At 43.0% G+C, this 18258-nt stretch overlaps 1 protein-coding gene across 3 annotated transcripts in view; it reads right to left on the bottom strand.

Moving 5' to 3' along the window:
* Positions 1-347: 347 nt before the first annotated feature.
* Positions 348-18258, bottom strand: part of abcc4 (ATP binding cassette subfamily C member 4 (PEL blood group)) — a 566891-nt gene continuing 548980 nt past the window's right edge. For all 3 annotated transcript variants that reach the window (XM_068034379.1, XM_068034378.1, XM_068034377.1), the window contains one exon: positions 348-908. In XM_068034379.1, the coding sequence (XP_067890480.1) occupies positions 804-908 (105 nt within the window). In that variant the 3' untranslated portion in view covers positions 348-803. The remainder of the gene's footprint in view (positions 909-18258) is intronic.

Here is an 18258-nt window from a genome sequence, read left to right on the forward strand (position 1 = left end):
TTGAATAGAATTTTCTTTAACTATTGAATTTTCTAATGTCCAGCTAAACCTTAAGCCAAAATGAAACCTGCAAAATGTAGTCTTGTGACACAATTAACTTGCCAATTAAACAGAAGTATTTTATTGCTTCTGACAATTAAGCACTGGGAAAAATCATCAATAAACTTTACACTATTGTTAATTTTCATGAGAACCTCTGAAAATAGCAGTCAATATGATAAAAATAACAGTGAAGTACTTGTACAATATCCATGGTCTGCATGAATTAAATTAATACACCAGGTATACTGAACAAACTGGGCCTGAGTTCACTGTTTGGCCTTAGTGTCAATATTGATGGCAATATATTTGGGGGGTGGGGTGGTGGGCAACCTACAGAGACAGTAGTCACCTGCAATTCTATACAAACCTGACTTGGATCACCTAGTCCACCATAATAAGAGGTAATCAATAAGTCAACGCACTTCAATTATGAATGGGAAAATTTCTCTCCCTCCCAAATTTTAAAAAATTGTTTGGTGTATCTGATAATATTTTTGGAGATAAAAGTCCATTTTAGACAACAGAATAAGTATATCTTTCTATTAGATCTCAAGCTTAAATTCATATTTTATGTTGCTAAATACTATAAACTGTAATAAAATCAGGTCCTGTAATAGAAAGATGGAATATTTTGGTGCAAATCTTTATCCATTTTACAAGTTGTGTTTCATTAGGTTAGACAATCATTTCTGTGAAAGATTATGCCATAAACTTTTTTTTTACTGTTTGACACAGACGCTCCACTCTACTCTTTCTTCTGCTCATAGTGATGTCTCAGAGACAATATTGTTAGGCGATCCAGTTGCAGAACCATTAGCTAGTCTTTGGTCAGTCTGTGCTTCTTCTAATTTCCTTTTTAAGTGCATCTGTGAAAAGAAAAGAAAAGTCCTGGAATGGGTTTCTGAACATATTCCAGCAACTCCTCATAATCCTATTATTTCAAGTATAATAAAAAAAATTTCAAATATCAGTAATTCCTAGTTGTTCAGCTCTTGATATGTGGAACAGATACACAAAACCCTTTGATTAGAACCATTTTCTTAGCTCAATGCATACAGTAAAGAATGGGATTTTTAAAATTTATTTTATTTAGAGATACAGCACTGAAACAGGCCCTTACGCCAACGGAGTCTGTGCCGACCATCAACCGCCCATTTATACTAATCCTACATTAATCCCACATTCCTACCACATCCCCTCAATTCTCCTACCAGCTACCTAAACTAGGGGCAATTTACAATGGCCAATTTACCTATCAACCTGCAAGTCTTTGGGAGGAAACCGGAGCACCCGGCGGAAACCCACGCGGTCACAGGGCGAACTTGCAAACTCCGCACAGGCAGTATCCAGAATCGAACCCAGGTCACTGGAGCTGTGAGGCTGCACTGCTAACCACTGCGCCACCCCTTTTTCCTCACTCTTCCACACAGTATCAGCACCAAACATTTCTCAGGTCAGATGCAGGTTAAAGCTCAGATCCTCAATAGTGACATTTCTATTTCCGAGAACAACCAGCCTTGGTGGGCTGTCTGACTGAATAGCTAATTTGTAACAAATTATGGGCACTTTTGAGCGGGATAGTGATTTTTGACCCATTGAACCGAAATTTGATCCCAGCTTGAGTATGGAATGAAATGGATAGCATTCAACACATCAGCCAATACCCTATATTGTGCATTATATGACAGAGTAGCACCCTGCTTCCATGAAATCACCTATCTGCAGAAAGTCTAATATTTCTGGAGAAATTCTGATATTTGGATACATTTTCTTGGCATAATAGAATGGAATGCTGATGGGTATTATTTGAGCAGCAATAATATTCAGTTTTCTATGACCCAAATCTGCAATTTACATTGGGCTTCTTGATCATATGTGTTATTTCGTCAGGTTGCTTGCTGGATGTTAATATTTATTTGTCCGCCATTGTATAGCTTTCATTTTCATCAAAAATGCTTCTGTAATCCTCAAAAGTTTTAAAATCAGCTTCACTTAGTGAATTATCCAGCAATTGAGAAGATCAATCCAATGATTTAGGGTAGATTTCACCATCACAAACCTATCACTGTAATGTAGTAAGGTACATGCTGTGGATGAGGTTTCCAATGTGAAGCTTCGCTTGTCTGGAGCAAGGAGCAGATAATTGAGCAAAAACGGTCAGTGTGTGCAATTCTACATTCTGAACTGGGAGTTTCATCTCACAAAATACACCTGGAATCTATGTTAAAATTAACCAAAATGAAAGGGTAAACTCACTGAATCTGTAATCCCAGTGGAGAGCTGTGCTTGAAGAGAACACGTTTTGAAGGCACGACATCAGCCATGTAGTGGCGATTCTCTGTGTCCTACATTTCCTGCAAATATGTTTCTCCATTGGGAGGAGTTCTGAAGAAGGGTCACTGACCTGAAATGTTAACTCTGCTTCTGTCTCCACAGATGCTGCCAGACCTGCTGAGTATTTCCAGCATTTCTTGTTTTTATTTCAGATTTCCAGCATCTGCAGTATTTTGCTTTTATTACCCAAGATTGAAACACTGGTTTTGCCTTAACTGGAGTAGTGTGTCCAGTACTGGGCATCATACTTCAGGAAGGATGTGAAGGCATTAGAGAGGGTGCAGGAAAGATTTACAAGAATGGCTCCAGGAATGAGAAACTTTCATTACGTGGATAGTTGGAGAAGCTGGGGCTGTTCTCCTTCAAGGAGAGGTTAGGAGGAGATTTGATAGAGGTATTCAAAATCATGGGGGGTCTAGGCAGGGTAGATAGAGAGAAACTGTTCCCGTTGGTGGAAGGGTTGAGAATCAGAGGACACCGATTTAAGGTGATTGGCAAAAGCAACGGTGACATGAAGAAAAACTTTTTTATGCAGTGAGTTGTTAGGATCTGGAATACACTGCCTGGAGAGTTGTCGAGGCAAATTCAACTGAGGCTTTCAAAACAGAATTGGATAATTATCTGAAGAGAAAAAATTGCAGGTCTTTGGGGAAAAGGTGGGACTAGGTGAGTTGCTCTTGCAGAGAGCCAGCAATGACATGATGGGCTGAATGGCCTCCTTCTGTGCTGTACATATTCTATGATTCTATATCAACTAGTCTACCTAATAGAAATTGGATTAAGACAACTAAAAAGGTTTCTTTAGCATACATTAAAAACATAAATATTTGGTTAAAGAAGTTGAAAATTTGTTGCATTCATAGTGACAGTGATAACTCCATTTCAGATTCAGGTCTGCTGTCGTCTTGGTTTCAATGGTGTTAGTCAGTTGTTCCTGAAAGTGTTCTGAACATTTTCACTTTTATGGGAATTAACTAGCATTGCTCTGTATCTACTTGCATGGTAGCACAGCCCAGGGATGCAACAATAGTACCCTCTTGTGACCTGAACCAGATATTCCTGACTTTTGAAATAAAAACAAAGTGCTGGAAATACTCAGCAGGTCAGGCAGCATCTGTGCAGAGAGAAGCAGAGTTAATGTTTCAGGTCTGTGACCTTTCATTATACTTGACTTTTGCATGTTTATTTCTTTAATCTCTGTGAAGGAGGCTCAAGGCCCAATATGTTGCCTTATTTTACATAAGATAAATATGTAGAATGGCAGTTATGACTGGACTCACTTAATTCAAAAAACACAACAAATCTTCATGCAAAAATAGAAAATAAGATACAGACCATACTTCATGTATCGGTGTTTTGTCTTATGTGAATTAAACTAGATAAATTGGGAACATTCTCTCCAGCACCTTCTAGTAGCATTTAACTGCCTTGGTGCCTCACAGTATTCGGCTTCAAAAAAATCTTTGTATGACTGCCTGTGTCAGTATGTGTTAACATCTCACTATTCACGGCCAGAAAGGAAAGGCCTGCCAGACCTCATGCCCAGTACCCAGGAATAGTGACTCCCCTGCAGACTGGATATGAAGTGTTTCATGATTACCAAGATAAGCTCTTACTATTTACAGTTTATGATGAAACATCAGGAAAGCTAGCTCATTTTCTTTCTAACTTAAAAGAACACAATAAGCTTGAAAACACAACATTTTAAGTAACACATTTCCCCAATTCTTTCTGTGGAAAAATGGTTGGAACATCCCAAAATGTGACACCACCATACATCAGGTCAGATCTCTTATAGGATAAGTCTTGTAATGCTTTCCTCGAGCAATATATCTGCATTAACTACAGAACATGGCAAACTTGCATTTTTCATCAGGTTTTCAACATAACCCTAAAATGCAAGGCTCCCATTGTTTACAGAACTACTCAGAAAAGAAAAGTAATATACAGGAGGATTTAAAGCATACATCTTAACAGTTTTTATGACACAGTAATTGTAATAATAATTGATCATACATGCTGATACATTTTAATGTTTTATCAATATCAAATGGCACAAAAAGGTATTGCTATGATAAGCAAAATCATTTCATGCAGTTGAAATTGAAAGATAAATGAAAAAACTGGGTAACAAAAGCTAAGCAAATCTAGTTCCTGCACAAGGATTTCTCATTTTCTAACATGAAATGAACAAAATAGGTTTGGACAGTAATATCAGATTAGAGCCACAACATTGTCAGAAGCATGACTGACAAGCGTAGATACTTCACTATTATTTGTATTAAATCTCCGCATTGAATTTGTTGCGTAAAGCAGTTATTTGAGTTAGTAAATCAGAGCTATGGAGAGAACCACTACAATGAAAAAAGCAGTCTGACAATGACTAAACCAAGAAACATCTTGAAAATGTAAAAAAGAGTGATACTGAAGTAATAAGGTAGTCATATGCTGAGCTCTTGAATTGTTATAGTCTATCAAATTCTACTTGTGCCGAGACAGATGCAAGTCTTCTGATAAACATAAGAACTGAATAAAAAGGAAATGAAATGCTATCAGTTTTTACTGTCCTATAATGGCCACATTCCGGCCATTTTTCACACTTCCTTGGTATCTCTGTTCCTTGACAAGTAAACATAACTAAAATGAACTGATGTCAAGGCTACTTCAGATTTATCTGAAATGTATTCAGGAGAAAGAATACATTAATAAAAGATATATTTACACAAACAAAACTGAAATCTTTTATGTGGAGGTTTAGAGAGCATCCAGTTTACTAAAAAAAAAGTCCCAGAATTAATCTGATCTTTGTCTGCACAGGTCACCTTTAAGTACAGCTTTGAAATGAAGGGTTTTGAGACAGCAGATAATTTTAAAACTTTAAATCAAGTGCTCCTCAAAGAGGTGTGCTTTTTCTGCACCAATTTTTAAAAGACTGAAATTATTCTGCTAAAATTTCTCATGTTGGAAAACAGGGCCTTTAATAGACCTATTTGTCATCAAATGTGAAGAATTTGCCAACAGCTTGGAATGCTAAAATTTCCTCTTCATCCCCACATTGCCTACTATTTATCAGAATTTAGAAAACAGTTTTGAGCTACTCAGCAGAACAATGATCATTAGTTTACCAACTTAACAAGCAGAAAATTAGCCTCTTGATTCCTATTAGGAACAAACATTTGCCAATATAGACTTGATTAGAAATTTTGGAGCCAGGATGGAAAAAGCCGATAAAATGCATTTTCCTGATGCAGTGATAAATTTGACTGTGGATATATAATGGCCAGGTGGATAAGGATATTCAGTTCTCAAGCGACCCAAACAGAAGTCAAATTAATACATTTACCAGTGACTTTAATAACTATCTTTTCTCTCAGATAAGAATTGTATGTAGTCTGCAATAATGTTTGGTCTTCTCTGTCATCTTTATTGTCTTGTAGTAAGTTGGCAAATAATACTTTGGATTTTCATACCCTAGATATTAAATAACCTTGGGACTGATTTTATGTTTGCCTTCAGTGCTTAACTTACCACCCTATTTTTTCCTGGGCCATCCGAATGGACGGTCCAGGCACACACCTGCTTCAGGTAGAGACCTCATTCTAATTTGTAGGTACCAATAGGTGGAGTGAAAACCATTAAGGTAGATAAGTCCCCAGGGCCTGATGGGATCTACGCCAGAATACTGAGGGAGGCAAGGGAGGAAATTGCTGGGGTCTTGACAGAAATCTTTGTATCCTCATTGGCTACAGGTGAGGTCCCAGAGGACTGGAGAATAGCCAATGTTGTTCCTTTGTTTAAGAAGGGTAGCAAGGAAAATCCAGGAAATTATAGGCCGGCGAGCCTTACGTCAGTGGTAGGGAAATTACTGGAGAGGATTCTTCAGGACAGGATTTACTCTCATTTGGAAACAAATGGACTTATTAGCAAGAGGCAGCATGGTATTGTGAAGGGGAGGTCGTGTCTCACTAACTTGATCGAGTTTTTTGTGGAAGTGACGAAGATGATTGATGAAGGAAGCGCAGTGGATGTTGTCTACATGAACTTCAGTAAAGCCTTTGACAAGGTCCCTCACGACAGACTGGTACAAAAGGTGAAGTCACATGGGATCAGAGGTGAGCTGGCAAGATTGATACAGAACTGGCTTGGTCATAGAAGACAGAGGGTAGCAGTGAAGTAACTTTTCTGAATGGAGGGCTGTGACGAGTGGTGTTCTGCAGGGATCAGTGCTGGGACCTTTGTAGTATATATAAATGATTTGGAGGAAAATGTAGCTGGTCTGTTTAGTAAGTTTGCGGACGACACAAAGGTTGGTGGAGTTGCGGATAGTGATGAGGATTGTCAGCAGGATATAGATCGGTTGGAGACTTGGGCGGAGAAATAGCAGATGGAGTTTAATCCGGACAAATATGAGGTAATGCATTTTGGAAGGTCTAATACAAGTGGGAAGTATACAGTAAATGGCAAAACCCTTAGGAGTATTGACAGGCAGAGAGATCTGGGCGTACAGGTCCACAGATCACTGAAACTGGCAACGCAGGTGGATAAGGTGGTCAAGAAGGCATACGGCATGCTTGCCTTCATCGGTCGGGGCATAGAGTATAAAAATTGGCAAGTCATGCTGCAGCTGTACAGAACCTTAGTCAGGCCACACTTGGAATATTGTGTCCAATTCTGGTCGCCACACTACCGGAAGGATGTGGAGGCTTTGGAGAGGGTACAGAAGAGGTTTACCAGGATGTTGCCTGGTCTGGAGGGTACTAACTATGAGGAGAGGTTGGATAAACTTGGATTGTTTTCACTGGAACGACGGAGGTGGAGGGGCGACCTGATAGAGGTTTACAAAGTTCTGAGTGGCATGGACAGAGTGGATAGTCAGAAGCTTTTTCCCAGGATGGAAGAGTCAGTTACTCGGGGACATAGGTTTAAGGTGCAAGGGGCAAAGTTCAGAGGGGATGTGTGAGGCAAGTTTTTTACACAGAGGGTGGTGAGTGCCTGGAACTTGCTGCCGGGGGAGGTGGTGGAAGCAGGTACGATAGTGATGTTTAAGAGGCATTCTGACAAATACATGAATAGGATGGGAATAGAGGGATACCCACCCCGGAAGTGCAGAAGGTTTTAGTTTAGACAGGCATCATGATCGGCGCAGGCTTGGAGGGCCGAATGGCCTGTTCCTGTGCTGTGCTGTTCTTTGTTCTTTTGAGTGTGAATCGTACCTGCAATGCACACTGGAAACAGGTGTTGAGCAGCCCACTTTGCATTCCTTTAAAAAAATCACTGCTGACTGCCCAGAAAAAGTTAAGATTTTGTGATTTTAATAAAAACGACTGGCCTGTTACGAGCACATCTGTGCCCGTCACTGTTTCCTCCCCATCCCCCAAATATGAGAAAAATTTTCGTTCAGCTTCATGGTGGAATTGCTAGAATTCCAAACTCACCCGACCGTTGCGCTGTCTGCGAGCACCCGATGAGTACATGCAGCTCGCTAGGGGGAGTTCAGGAAATGGTGCCTGGCCTAAATCTCAAAATACTCAAGCATCTATCCAGGGACATCAGTGGATGGTGAGCCCTCCTACTCCCGCCTGCCTGTAATGTGCCCATTGTTATGTTTTCTCCACATCCAGACAACCATGCACAAAACAGGTCACATGCTACACCAGAATGATTTCTTACAACTACTGTGTTGTACCAGACATCAGCAGAAATATAGACCCAGCTGACCTTTCACAACCTATTGAGGTACCAGCAGGTGAGCACATCGCATATAGAGAAGGTAGAACATCTGCCAGGTGAAGATTGTTTGGGTAGGCCATTATACAGTTGCATATGTATTCAGTAGAAAGATCAGTGGGCTACTTTTAAACTGAGGATAATAGTAAACCAACTCCGTGTACATAGTGTTGGGCCATTGTGATGAGAGTGTGGCTGAGCAGGGTGGATACATTCATCTGGAAGACCTCCATGCCTGAATTCAATACCTGCAATTCAAATGAGTTCTTCCATAATGTGTTGGACATACCAGGTTTAGTGAAAACCTTGCTGAAATAGGACGAAGGAAAGGGATTTGACTCCACAATCCTCTGTGACCTGACAAGGGGTCTTGGGGGAAAATTAAACAGTCAACAATAGGGAGGATTTTTGCAATGTTCAGAACCATCCTTGAAGAGATACCCACAACTAGTGGCTTAGTTACAGCATCCCAAAGGCAGGATGCTGGAGTTTTTAATGTAGCCTGTTTCTGGATTATGCATGTTGTCTATTTTTCACTTACATGTTACACTTCTGTATTTAAATTTTATCTTCCAAATCCTGTAAGTGCTTGATTGCTTTGATCAGTGAGCATTCATGACTGGCCTAAGTTATACCAGTAAATGACATTATTTGAAATAAAAACAAGAAATGCTGGAAATACTCAGCAGGTCTGGCAGCATCTGTGGAGAGAGAAGCAGAGTTAACGTTTCAGGTCAGGGACCTTTCAGCAGAACTGACAAATGCTAGAAATGTAAAAGGTTTTAAGCAAGTAAAGTGGGGATGGGGCAAGAGATAACAAAAAAGCTGTTGATAGGACAAGGTCACAGAGAATAACTGACCAGAAGGTCATGGAACAAAGGCAAATGGTATGTTAATGGTGTGCTGAAAGACCAAGCATTAGTACAGAGAGGGTGTCAATTGACAGTAAAATGAACAGTCCTGGCACCAAGCACAAACATGAAACAAAGAGTGGGTAGGCACAGTAGAAACAAACTAAACGAACGAAAATAAAATAAACAAATAAAAAATAAAAAATAACTACAAATAAAAAGGGGGGCCTGTCATGCTCTGAAATGATTGAACTCAATGTTCAGTCCGTCAGGCTGTAACGTGCCTAATTGGTAAATGAGATGCTGTTCCTCGAGCTTGCGTTGATATTCGCTGGAACATTGCAGCAATCCCAGGACAGAGATGTGGGCATAAGAGCAAGGGGGCGAGTATTGAAATGGCCAGCAACAGGAAGCTCGGGGTCATGTTTTGGACTGAGCGGAGGTGTTCCGCAAAGCGGTCACCCAATCTGTGGTTGGTCTCCCCAGTGTAGAGGAGAGCACATTGTGAGCAGCGAATATAGTATAGTAAATTGAAAGAAGTACAAGTAAATCGCTGCTTCACCTGAAAGGAGTGTTTGGGGCCTTGGATAGTGAGGAGAGAGGAGGTAAATGGGCAGGTATTACACCTCCTGCGATGCAGGGGAAGGTGCCCTGGGAAGGGGACGAGGTGGTGGGGGTAATGGAGGAGTGGATGAAGGTGTCACGGAGGGAACGATCCCTTCGGAATGCTGACAGGGGAAGGGAGGGGAAGATGCCTTTGGTAGTGGCATCACGCTGGAGGTGGCGGAAATGGCAGAGGATGATCCTTTGGATATGGAGGCTGGTGGGGTGGAAAGTGAGGACAAGGAGAACCCTGTCATGGTTCTGGGAGGGAGGGGAAGGGGTGAGGGTAGAGGTGCGGGAAATGGACCGGACAAGGTTGAGGGCCCTGTCAACCACAGTGGGGGGGAATCCTTGGTTGAGGAAAAAGCAAGACATATCAGAAGCGCCATCGTGGAAGGTTGCATCATCAGAGCAGATGCATCGGAGACGGAGAAACTGGGAGAATGGAATGGAGTCCTTACACGAGGCAGGTGTGAAGAAGTGTCGTCGAGATAGCTGTGGGAGTTGGTAGGCTTATAATGAATATTAGTAGACAGCCTATCTCCAGAGATGGAGGCAGAACAGTCGAGGAAGGGAAGGGAAGTGTCGGAGGAATGTTCGACATATCCCACAAAAAGACAGGCATAACTAGGACCCATGCGGGTACCCATAGCAACACCTTTTACTTGAAGGAGTGGACATTATTTGCTTTGGTAAGGGATGTTCCTTTAACTGAAAGGGCATAGTCATCATGGAACAAATTTCAATGTGACTGTGTTTGGCAAAGGCTTGTTGTCAGTACCATTGCTGACAGGTCCGCAGGCCCCTTTATATGTGAAAACTGTAACATGGTCCACTTAATTAGATCAACCTCTCACCCCCTTGCTCCCCGCAGTTAATAAGCTACATTCAGTTTTCTGGCACTGTTTGCAACCTATTTCCAACATTGGAAAAAAGTAGCGAAGACTAGCAACTCACTCTCCCCCACTCAAAAAATATTTCTATATATCATAGAAAGTTTAAGGTACAGAAAGAGGCCACTTGGCCCATCGTGTCTGTGCCAGCCAAAAAACGATCCACCTATTCTAATCCTACCTTCCAGCATTTGATCTGTAGCCCTGCAGATTACGGCAATTGAGGTGCATGTCCAGACTCCTTTTGAATGAGTTAAGGGTTTCTGCCTCAACTACCCTTTCAGGCAGTGAGTTTCAGACCATCACCACTCTCTGGGTGAAAAAGTGTTTCCTCTAATTTTTCTACCAATCACTTTAAATTTATGCCTCCTCGTCACTGACGTCACTGCTAAGGTGAATAGACCCTTCACCTCCACTCTATCCAGGCCCCTCAAAATTTTGTACATTTCAATCAGATCTCCCCTCTGCCTTCTCTGTTCCAAGGACAACAGCTCCAGCCAATCCAATCTTTCCTCATAGCTGCATTTTTCCAGTCTTGGCAACATCCTCGTAAATCTCCTCTGTCCCCTCTCTAGTGCAATTACATTCTTTCTGTAATAAGGTGCCCAGAACTGCACACAGTACTCAAGTTGTGCCCTAACCAATGAGTTATACAGTTTCAGCATAACCTCCCTGCTCTTATATTCTGTACCTTGGCTAATAAAGGAAAGAATTCCATATGCCTTCTTAACCACCTTATTGACCTGTTCTGTGACCTTCAGGGATCTGTGGACATTCACTCCAAGGTCCCTTACTTCTTCTACACCTCTCAGTATTTTCCCAATAATCGTGTATTCCTTTGCCTTGTTTGACCTCCCCAAATGCATCACCTCACACTTCTGCAAGTTGAATTCCATTTGCCACTTTTCTGCCCATCTGACCAGACCATCAATATCTTCTTGTAGCCTACAGCTATCCTCGCTATCTACCACATGGCCAATCTTTGTGTCGTCTGCAAACTTCTTGATCGTGCCCCCTACATTTACGTCCAAATCGTTAATATACACCACAAAAAGCAGGCGACCCATTACTGAGTCCTGCGGAACGCCACTGGAAACAGCCCTCCAGTCGCTAAAACAGCCGTCAACAATTACCCTTTGTTTCCTGCCACTGAGCCAATTTTGTATTCACCTTGCCGCATTTTCCTGGATCCCTTGGGATTTTATTTTTTTAACCAGTCTGCCATGTGGGATCTTGTCAAAAGCCTTGCTAAAATCCATTTAGACCACATCAACTGCACTACCCTCATCTATCTTTCTTGTTACTTCTTCAAGAAATTTGATAAAGTTGGTCAAACAAGATCTTCCCTTAACAAATCCATGCTGACTATCCTTGATTAACCTGTGCCTTTCTAAGTGACAGTTCATCCTGTCTGTCAGAATAGATTCCAATAGTTTGCCCACTACTGAGGTTAGACTGACTGGCCTGTAATTATTCAGTCTATCCTTCGCTCCCTTTCTAAACTGAGGTACAACATTAGCAATTCTCCAATCTTCCAGCACCAAACCTGTATCCAGTGAGGACTGGAAAATGATGGCCAGACTGTCTGCTATTTCCTCTGTTGCTTCTTTTAACAGCCTAGGATGCATTTCATCTGACCCTGGTGATTTATCAACTTTCAAGGATCCTAATCTCATTAATACTTCCTCTCTCCCTATGTTTATCACAACCAATACTTCACACTCTTCTTCCTTAACTACAATATCTGCATCATCCCCCTTTTTTGTGAAGATAGAGGCAAAGTATTCATTAAGAACCATACCAATATCTTCCACTCCTACACATAGATTACTTTTTTGGTCTTTTATGGGCCCTACTCTTTCCTCTTACTCTTAATGTATTGATAAAACATCTTTGGATTCACCTTGATTTTGCTTGCCAATATTCTTTCATGCCCTCTCTTTGCTTTCCTAATTTCCTTCTTGATTTCACCCCTCCACTTTCTATACTCCTCTCGGCTTTCTGTAGTATTGAGTTCTCTGTGTCGGACATAAGCTTTCCTTTCCTGTCTTATCTTATCCTGTAGGCTCCATGACATCCATGGGGCTCTAGATTTGGCGGCCTCACCCTTTTTCTTTGTGGGAACATGTTGACCCTGAACCTCTTGAATCTCCCCTTTGAATGACTCCCACTGTTCTGACACTGATTTACCTTCAAGTAGCTGTTTCCAGTCCACCTTCGCTAGATCACTCCTCAGTTCAGTAAAATTGGCCTTTCTCCAATTGAAAACTCTAACTCTTGTTCTTTTCCATAATTATGTCAAAACTGACTGAATTATGATCACTATCACCAAAATGCTCTCCCACTGCCATTCCTTCCACCTGCCCATCTTCATTTCCTAAAACTAAGTCCAAAACAGCGCCCTCTCTTGTTGGACTTGCTATGTGGCATGACATATTATTCTACTGTTGGAACAAATGACAGCAGACAAAATGTTGCCCTACAGTGGTTAAATATTTTATTAAATTATTTAACTTTACCTTATGATATCCAGATCAGTGTCACTGCTTTTAGAAGGATCACTAGGGGATCAATCAATTCCTCTGCCTAGCCCTCTTAAGCTGCAGCAACCAAAATTGTGTGCAGTACTCCAAAGATATGTACGACAACTGGGGATTTGAACGCATCTGTGTCAACTTGGATCAGCTGGTAGCACTCCCATCTCTATGTCAAAAGATTGTGGGTTCAAACTCCATTCCAGGACTGAAGTTCAATTTAGGTTGACACACCTGTGCAGTACTGAGAGTTGGCATAGTTGGCAATGGGAAGGCAGTGGCATAGTGGTATTGTCATTGGACTAACAACCCAGAGACCCAGGGTATTGCTCTGGGAACATGGGTTTGAATCCCACCATGGAAAAAGGTGGAATTTGAATTCAAATAAATAATAGAAAGCTGGAATTAAAAAGCTAGCCTAATGATGGCCATGAAACTATTGTCGATTGTGGAAAAACCCACTGGTTCACTAATGCCCTTTAGGGAAGGAAAAGTGCTGTCCTTACCTGGTCTGGCCTACAAGTGACTCCAGATGCACAGCAATGTGCTTGATTCTTACATGCCCTCTGAAATGGCCCAGCAAGCCACTCAGTTGTATCAAACTGCTACAGTTAATAACGTTAAGGTTAATAACGAATGAAATCGGACGGACCACCTGCATCTAACTAGGCAGTGGCAATGACAACAGCAAACCCAGCCCTGTCAGCAATGCAAAGTCCTCCTTACTAACATCTGGGGGCTTATGCCAAAGTTGGGATAGCTGTCCCACAGACTAGTCAAGCAACAGCCTGACATAGTCATACTCACGGAATCATACCTTAAAGACAAAGTCCCAGACACCGCCATCACCATCCCTGGGTATGTCCTGTCCCACCAGCAAAGAGTCATAGAGTCATCCAGCACAGAAACAGGCCCTTTGGCCCAGCATGTCTGTGCTGGCCATCAAGTACCTATCCATTCTAATTCTACCACTTGTCCAGCTTCATCCCCAGGATTAGGTCCAGTACCGCCCCTTCTTTTGTAGGACTTTCTCTGTGCTGGCTCAAAAACGTCTCCTGTAAGCACGTTAAAAATTCCGCCCCCTTTTAAGCCTTTTGCACTAAGACTATCCCAGTTGATAGAACAAAGAACAAAGATAATTACAGCACAGGAACAAGCCCTTCGGCCCTCCAAGCCTGCGCCGATCCAGATCCTCTATCTAAACATGTCGCCTATTTTCTAAGGTTCTGTATCTCTTTTCTTCCTGCCCATTCATGTATCTGTCTAGATACATCTTAAAAGACGCCATCGTGCCCGCATCTACCACCTCCGCTGGCAACGCGTTCCAGGCACCCACCACCCTCTGCGTAAAGAACTTTCCACGCATATCCCCCCTAAACTTTTCCCCTTTCACTTTGAACTCGTGTCCTCTAGTAATTGAATCCCCCACTCTGGGAAAAAGCCTCTTGCTATCCACCCTGTCTATACCTCTCATGATTTTGTACACCTCAATCAGGTCCCCCCTCAACCTCCGTCTTTCTAATGAAAATAATCCTAATCTACTCAACCTCTCTTCATAGCTAGCGCCCTCCATACCAGGCAACATCCTGGTGAACCTCCTCTGCACCCTCTCCAAAGCATCCACATCCTTTTGGTAATGTGGCGACCAGAACTGCACGCAGTATTCCAAATGTGGCCGAACCAAAGTCCTATACAACTGTAACATGACCTGCCAACTCTTGTACTCAATACCCTGTCCGATGAAGGAAAGCATGCCGCATGCCTTCTTGACCACTCTATTTACCTGCGTTGCCACCTTCAGGGAACAGTGGACCTGAACACCCAAATCTCTCTGGACATCAATTTTCCCCAGGACTTTTCCATTTACTGTATAGTTCACTCTTGAATTGGATCTTCCAAAATGCATCACCTCGCATTTGCCCTGATTGAACTCCATCTGCCATTTCTATGCCCAACTCTCCGAACTATCTATATTCTGCTGTATTCTCTGACAGTCCCCTTCACTATCTGCTACTCCACCAATCTTAGTGTCATCTGCAAACTTGCTAATCAGTCCACCTATACTTTCCTCCAAATCATTAATGTATATCACAAACAACAGTGGTCCCAGCACGGATCCCTGTGGAACACCACTGGTCACACGTCTCCATTTTGAGAAACTCCCTTCTACTGCTACTCTCTGTCTCCTGTTGCCCAGCCAGTTCTTTATCCATCTAGCTAGTACACCTTGGACCCCATGCACCTTCACTTTCTCCATCAGCCTGCCATGGGGAACCTTATCAAATGCCTTACTGAAGTCCATGTATATGACATCGACAGCCCTTCCCTCATAAATCAACTTTGTCACTTCCTCAAAGAATTCTATTAAGTTGGTAAGACATGACCTTCCCTGCACAAAAACATGTTGCCTATCACTGATAAGCCCATTTTCTTCCAAATGGGAATAGATCCTATCCCTCAGTATCTTCTCCAGCAGCTTCCCTACCACTGACGTCAGGCTCACCGGTCTATAATTACCTGGATTATCCCTGCTACCCTTCTTAAACAAGGGGACAACATTAGCAATTCTCCAGTCCTCCGGGACCTCACCCGTGTTTAAGGATGCTGCAAAGATATCTGTTAAGGCCCCAGCTTATTGGGGAAGTTGAAATCCCCTATTATTATTACCCTATTACTTTTACAACTCTCTGAGATTTGCTGACATTTCTGCTCCTTTATCTCTCCCTGACTGTTTGGAGGCCTGTAGTACACTCCCAGCCAAGTGATTGCCCCCTTTTTGTTTTTAAGTTCTACCCATATGGCCTCATTTCAGGAACCTTCTAAAATATCATTCCTCCTTACTGCAGCAATTGACTCTTTGATTAACAATGCAATGCCACCTCCTCTTTTACACCCTCCCCTGTCACGCCTGAAGATTCTATACCCCGAAATATTGAGCTGCCAGTCCTGCCCCTCCCTCAACCATGTCTCTGTGATAGCAATATCATATTCCCATGTGTTAATCAATGCCCTCGATTCATCTGCCTTACTTGTAAGACTCCTTGCGTTAAAATAGATGCAATCCAGCCTTGCATTATTCGCTTGTGTCTTAACAGGTCTATATTTGCTCTGCCTTCCAGACTGACTCAGTTTCTCTTCTATATTTGACTGTGCATCACCCCTTACTGTACCTCCACTCTGTATCCCATCCCCCTGCCAAATTAGTTTAAACCCCCCCAACAACACGAGGAAACCTCACAGCAAGGATGTTGGTCCCATTCCAGTTCAGGTGCAACCCGCCCAACTTGTACAGGTCCCACCTTTGCTGGAAACAGACCCAGTGATCCAGGAAACTAAAGGCCTTCCTCCTACACCATCTCTTCAGCCACACATTCATCTGCTCTATCCTCCTATTCCTATCCTCACTAGCACATGGCACTGGGAGGAATCCAGAGATTACAACCTTTGAGGTCCTGCTTTTTAATCTGCTACCTAGCTCCCTAAATTCTTCTTGCAGGACCTCATCCCTCTTTCTACCTATGTCGTTGGTACCAATGTGTACCACGACCTCTGACTATTCATCCTCCCCCTTCAGAATGTCCTGCAGCTGCTCCGTGACATCCTTGACCGCCAGGGAGGCAACACACCATCCTGGAGTCACGTTTACGGTCACAGAAACGCCTATCTGTACCCCTTATGATAGAATCCCCTATCGCTATTGCTCTCCCACCCTTTTTCCTCCCCTCCTGTGTAACTGAGCCATCTGTGGTGCCACAGACTTGGCTCTTGCTGCATTTCCCTAAGAAGTTATCTCCCCCAACAGTATCTAAAGCAGAAAATCTATTAGAGAGGGAGATGGGCCGAGGGGACTCCTGCACTACCTGCCTAGTTCTTCTACTCTGCCTGGCGGTGACCCATTCCCTTTCTGCTGAGCAGTCTTTACCTGCGTTGTGACCATCTCCCTGTGCTTGCTATCCACAATGCTCTCTGCCTTGTGGATGCTCCACAGTGGCTCCAGCCACCACTCCAGATCCAAAACATGGATTTTGAGTAGCTGCAGCTGGAGACACTTCCTGCACATGTTCGCCCTGGACAGCAGGACAGACCCAGCAGAGGTGGCGGCATAGTGGTATTCAGTTGGGAGGGAGTTGCCCTGAGAGTCCTCAACATTGACTCCAGACCCCATTAAGTCTCATGGCATCAAGTCAAACAAGGGCAAGGAAATCTGCTGATTACCACCTACCGCCCCTTTCAGCTGATGAATCAGTACTCCTCCATGTTGAACACCACTTGGAAAAAGCACTGAGGGTGGCAAGGGCACAGAATGTACTCTGGATGGGGAACTTCAATGTCCATCACCAATAATGGCTCGGTAGCACCACTACTGACCAAGCTGGCCGAGTCCAAAGGACATAGCTGCTAATCTGGGTCTGCGGCAGGTGGTGAGAGAACCAACTAGAGGGAAAAATATACTGGACCTCGTCCTCATCAATCTTCCTGCCACAGATGCAGCTGTCCATGACAGTATTGGTGGGAGTGACCACCGCACAGTCCTTATGGAGACAAAGTCCCGTCTTCACATTGAGGATACCCTCCATTGTGTTGTGTGGCACTACCACCATGCTAAATGGATAGATTTCGAACAGATCTAGCAATGCAAAATTGGGTATCTGTGAGGCACTGTGGGCCATCAGCAGCAGCAGAAATGTAGTCAACCACAATCTGTAACCTCATGGTCCGGGATATCCCCACTCTACCATTACCATCAAGCTGGGGGACCAACCCTGGTTCAATGAAGAGTGCAGGAGGGCATGCCAGGAGCAGCACCAGACATTCCTCAAAATGAGGTGTCAACCTGGTGAAGCTACAACACAGGACTCCTTGCGTGCCAAACCACGTAAGCAGCATGCGATAGACAAGCAATCCCATAATCAACGGATCAGATCCAAACTATGCAGTCCTGCCACATTAAGTCGTGAATGAAACAACTAACTGGAGGAGGTGGCTCCACAAATATTCACACCCTCAATAATGTGGGAGCCCAGCACATCAGTGCAAGAGATAAGCCTGTAGTATTTACAACAAGTTTCACCAGAACTGCCGAATTGATGATCTATCTTAGCCTCCTCCTGAAGTCCCCAGCATCAGAGATGCCAGTCTTCAACCAATTTGATTCACTCCACACGACAGCAAGAAATGACTGAAGGCATTGGATACTGCAAAGGCTATGAGCCCTGACAACATTCCGGCAATAGTACTGATGACCTGTGCTCCAGAACTTGCTGCGCCCCGAGC

The sequence above is a fragment of the Heterodontus francisci genome, chromosome 6, assembly GCF_036365525.1.
Source record: "Heterodontus francisci isolate sHetFra1 chromosome 6, sHetFra1.hap1, whole genome shotgun sequence".
Classification (NCBI taxonomy): Eukaryota; Metazoa; Chordata; class Chondrichthyes; order Heterodontiformes; family Heterodontidae; genus Heterodontus; species Heterodontus francisci.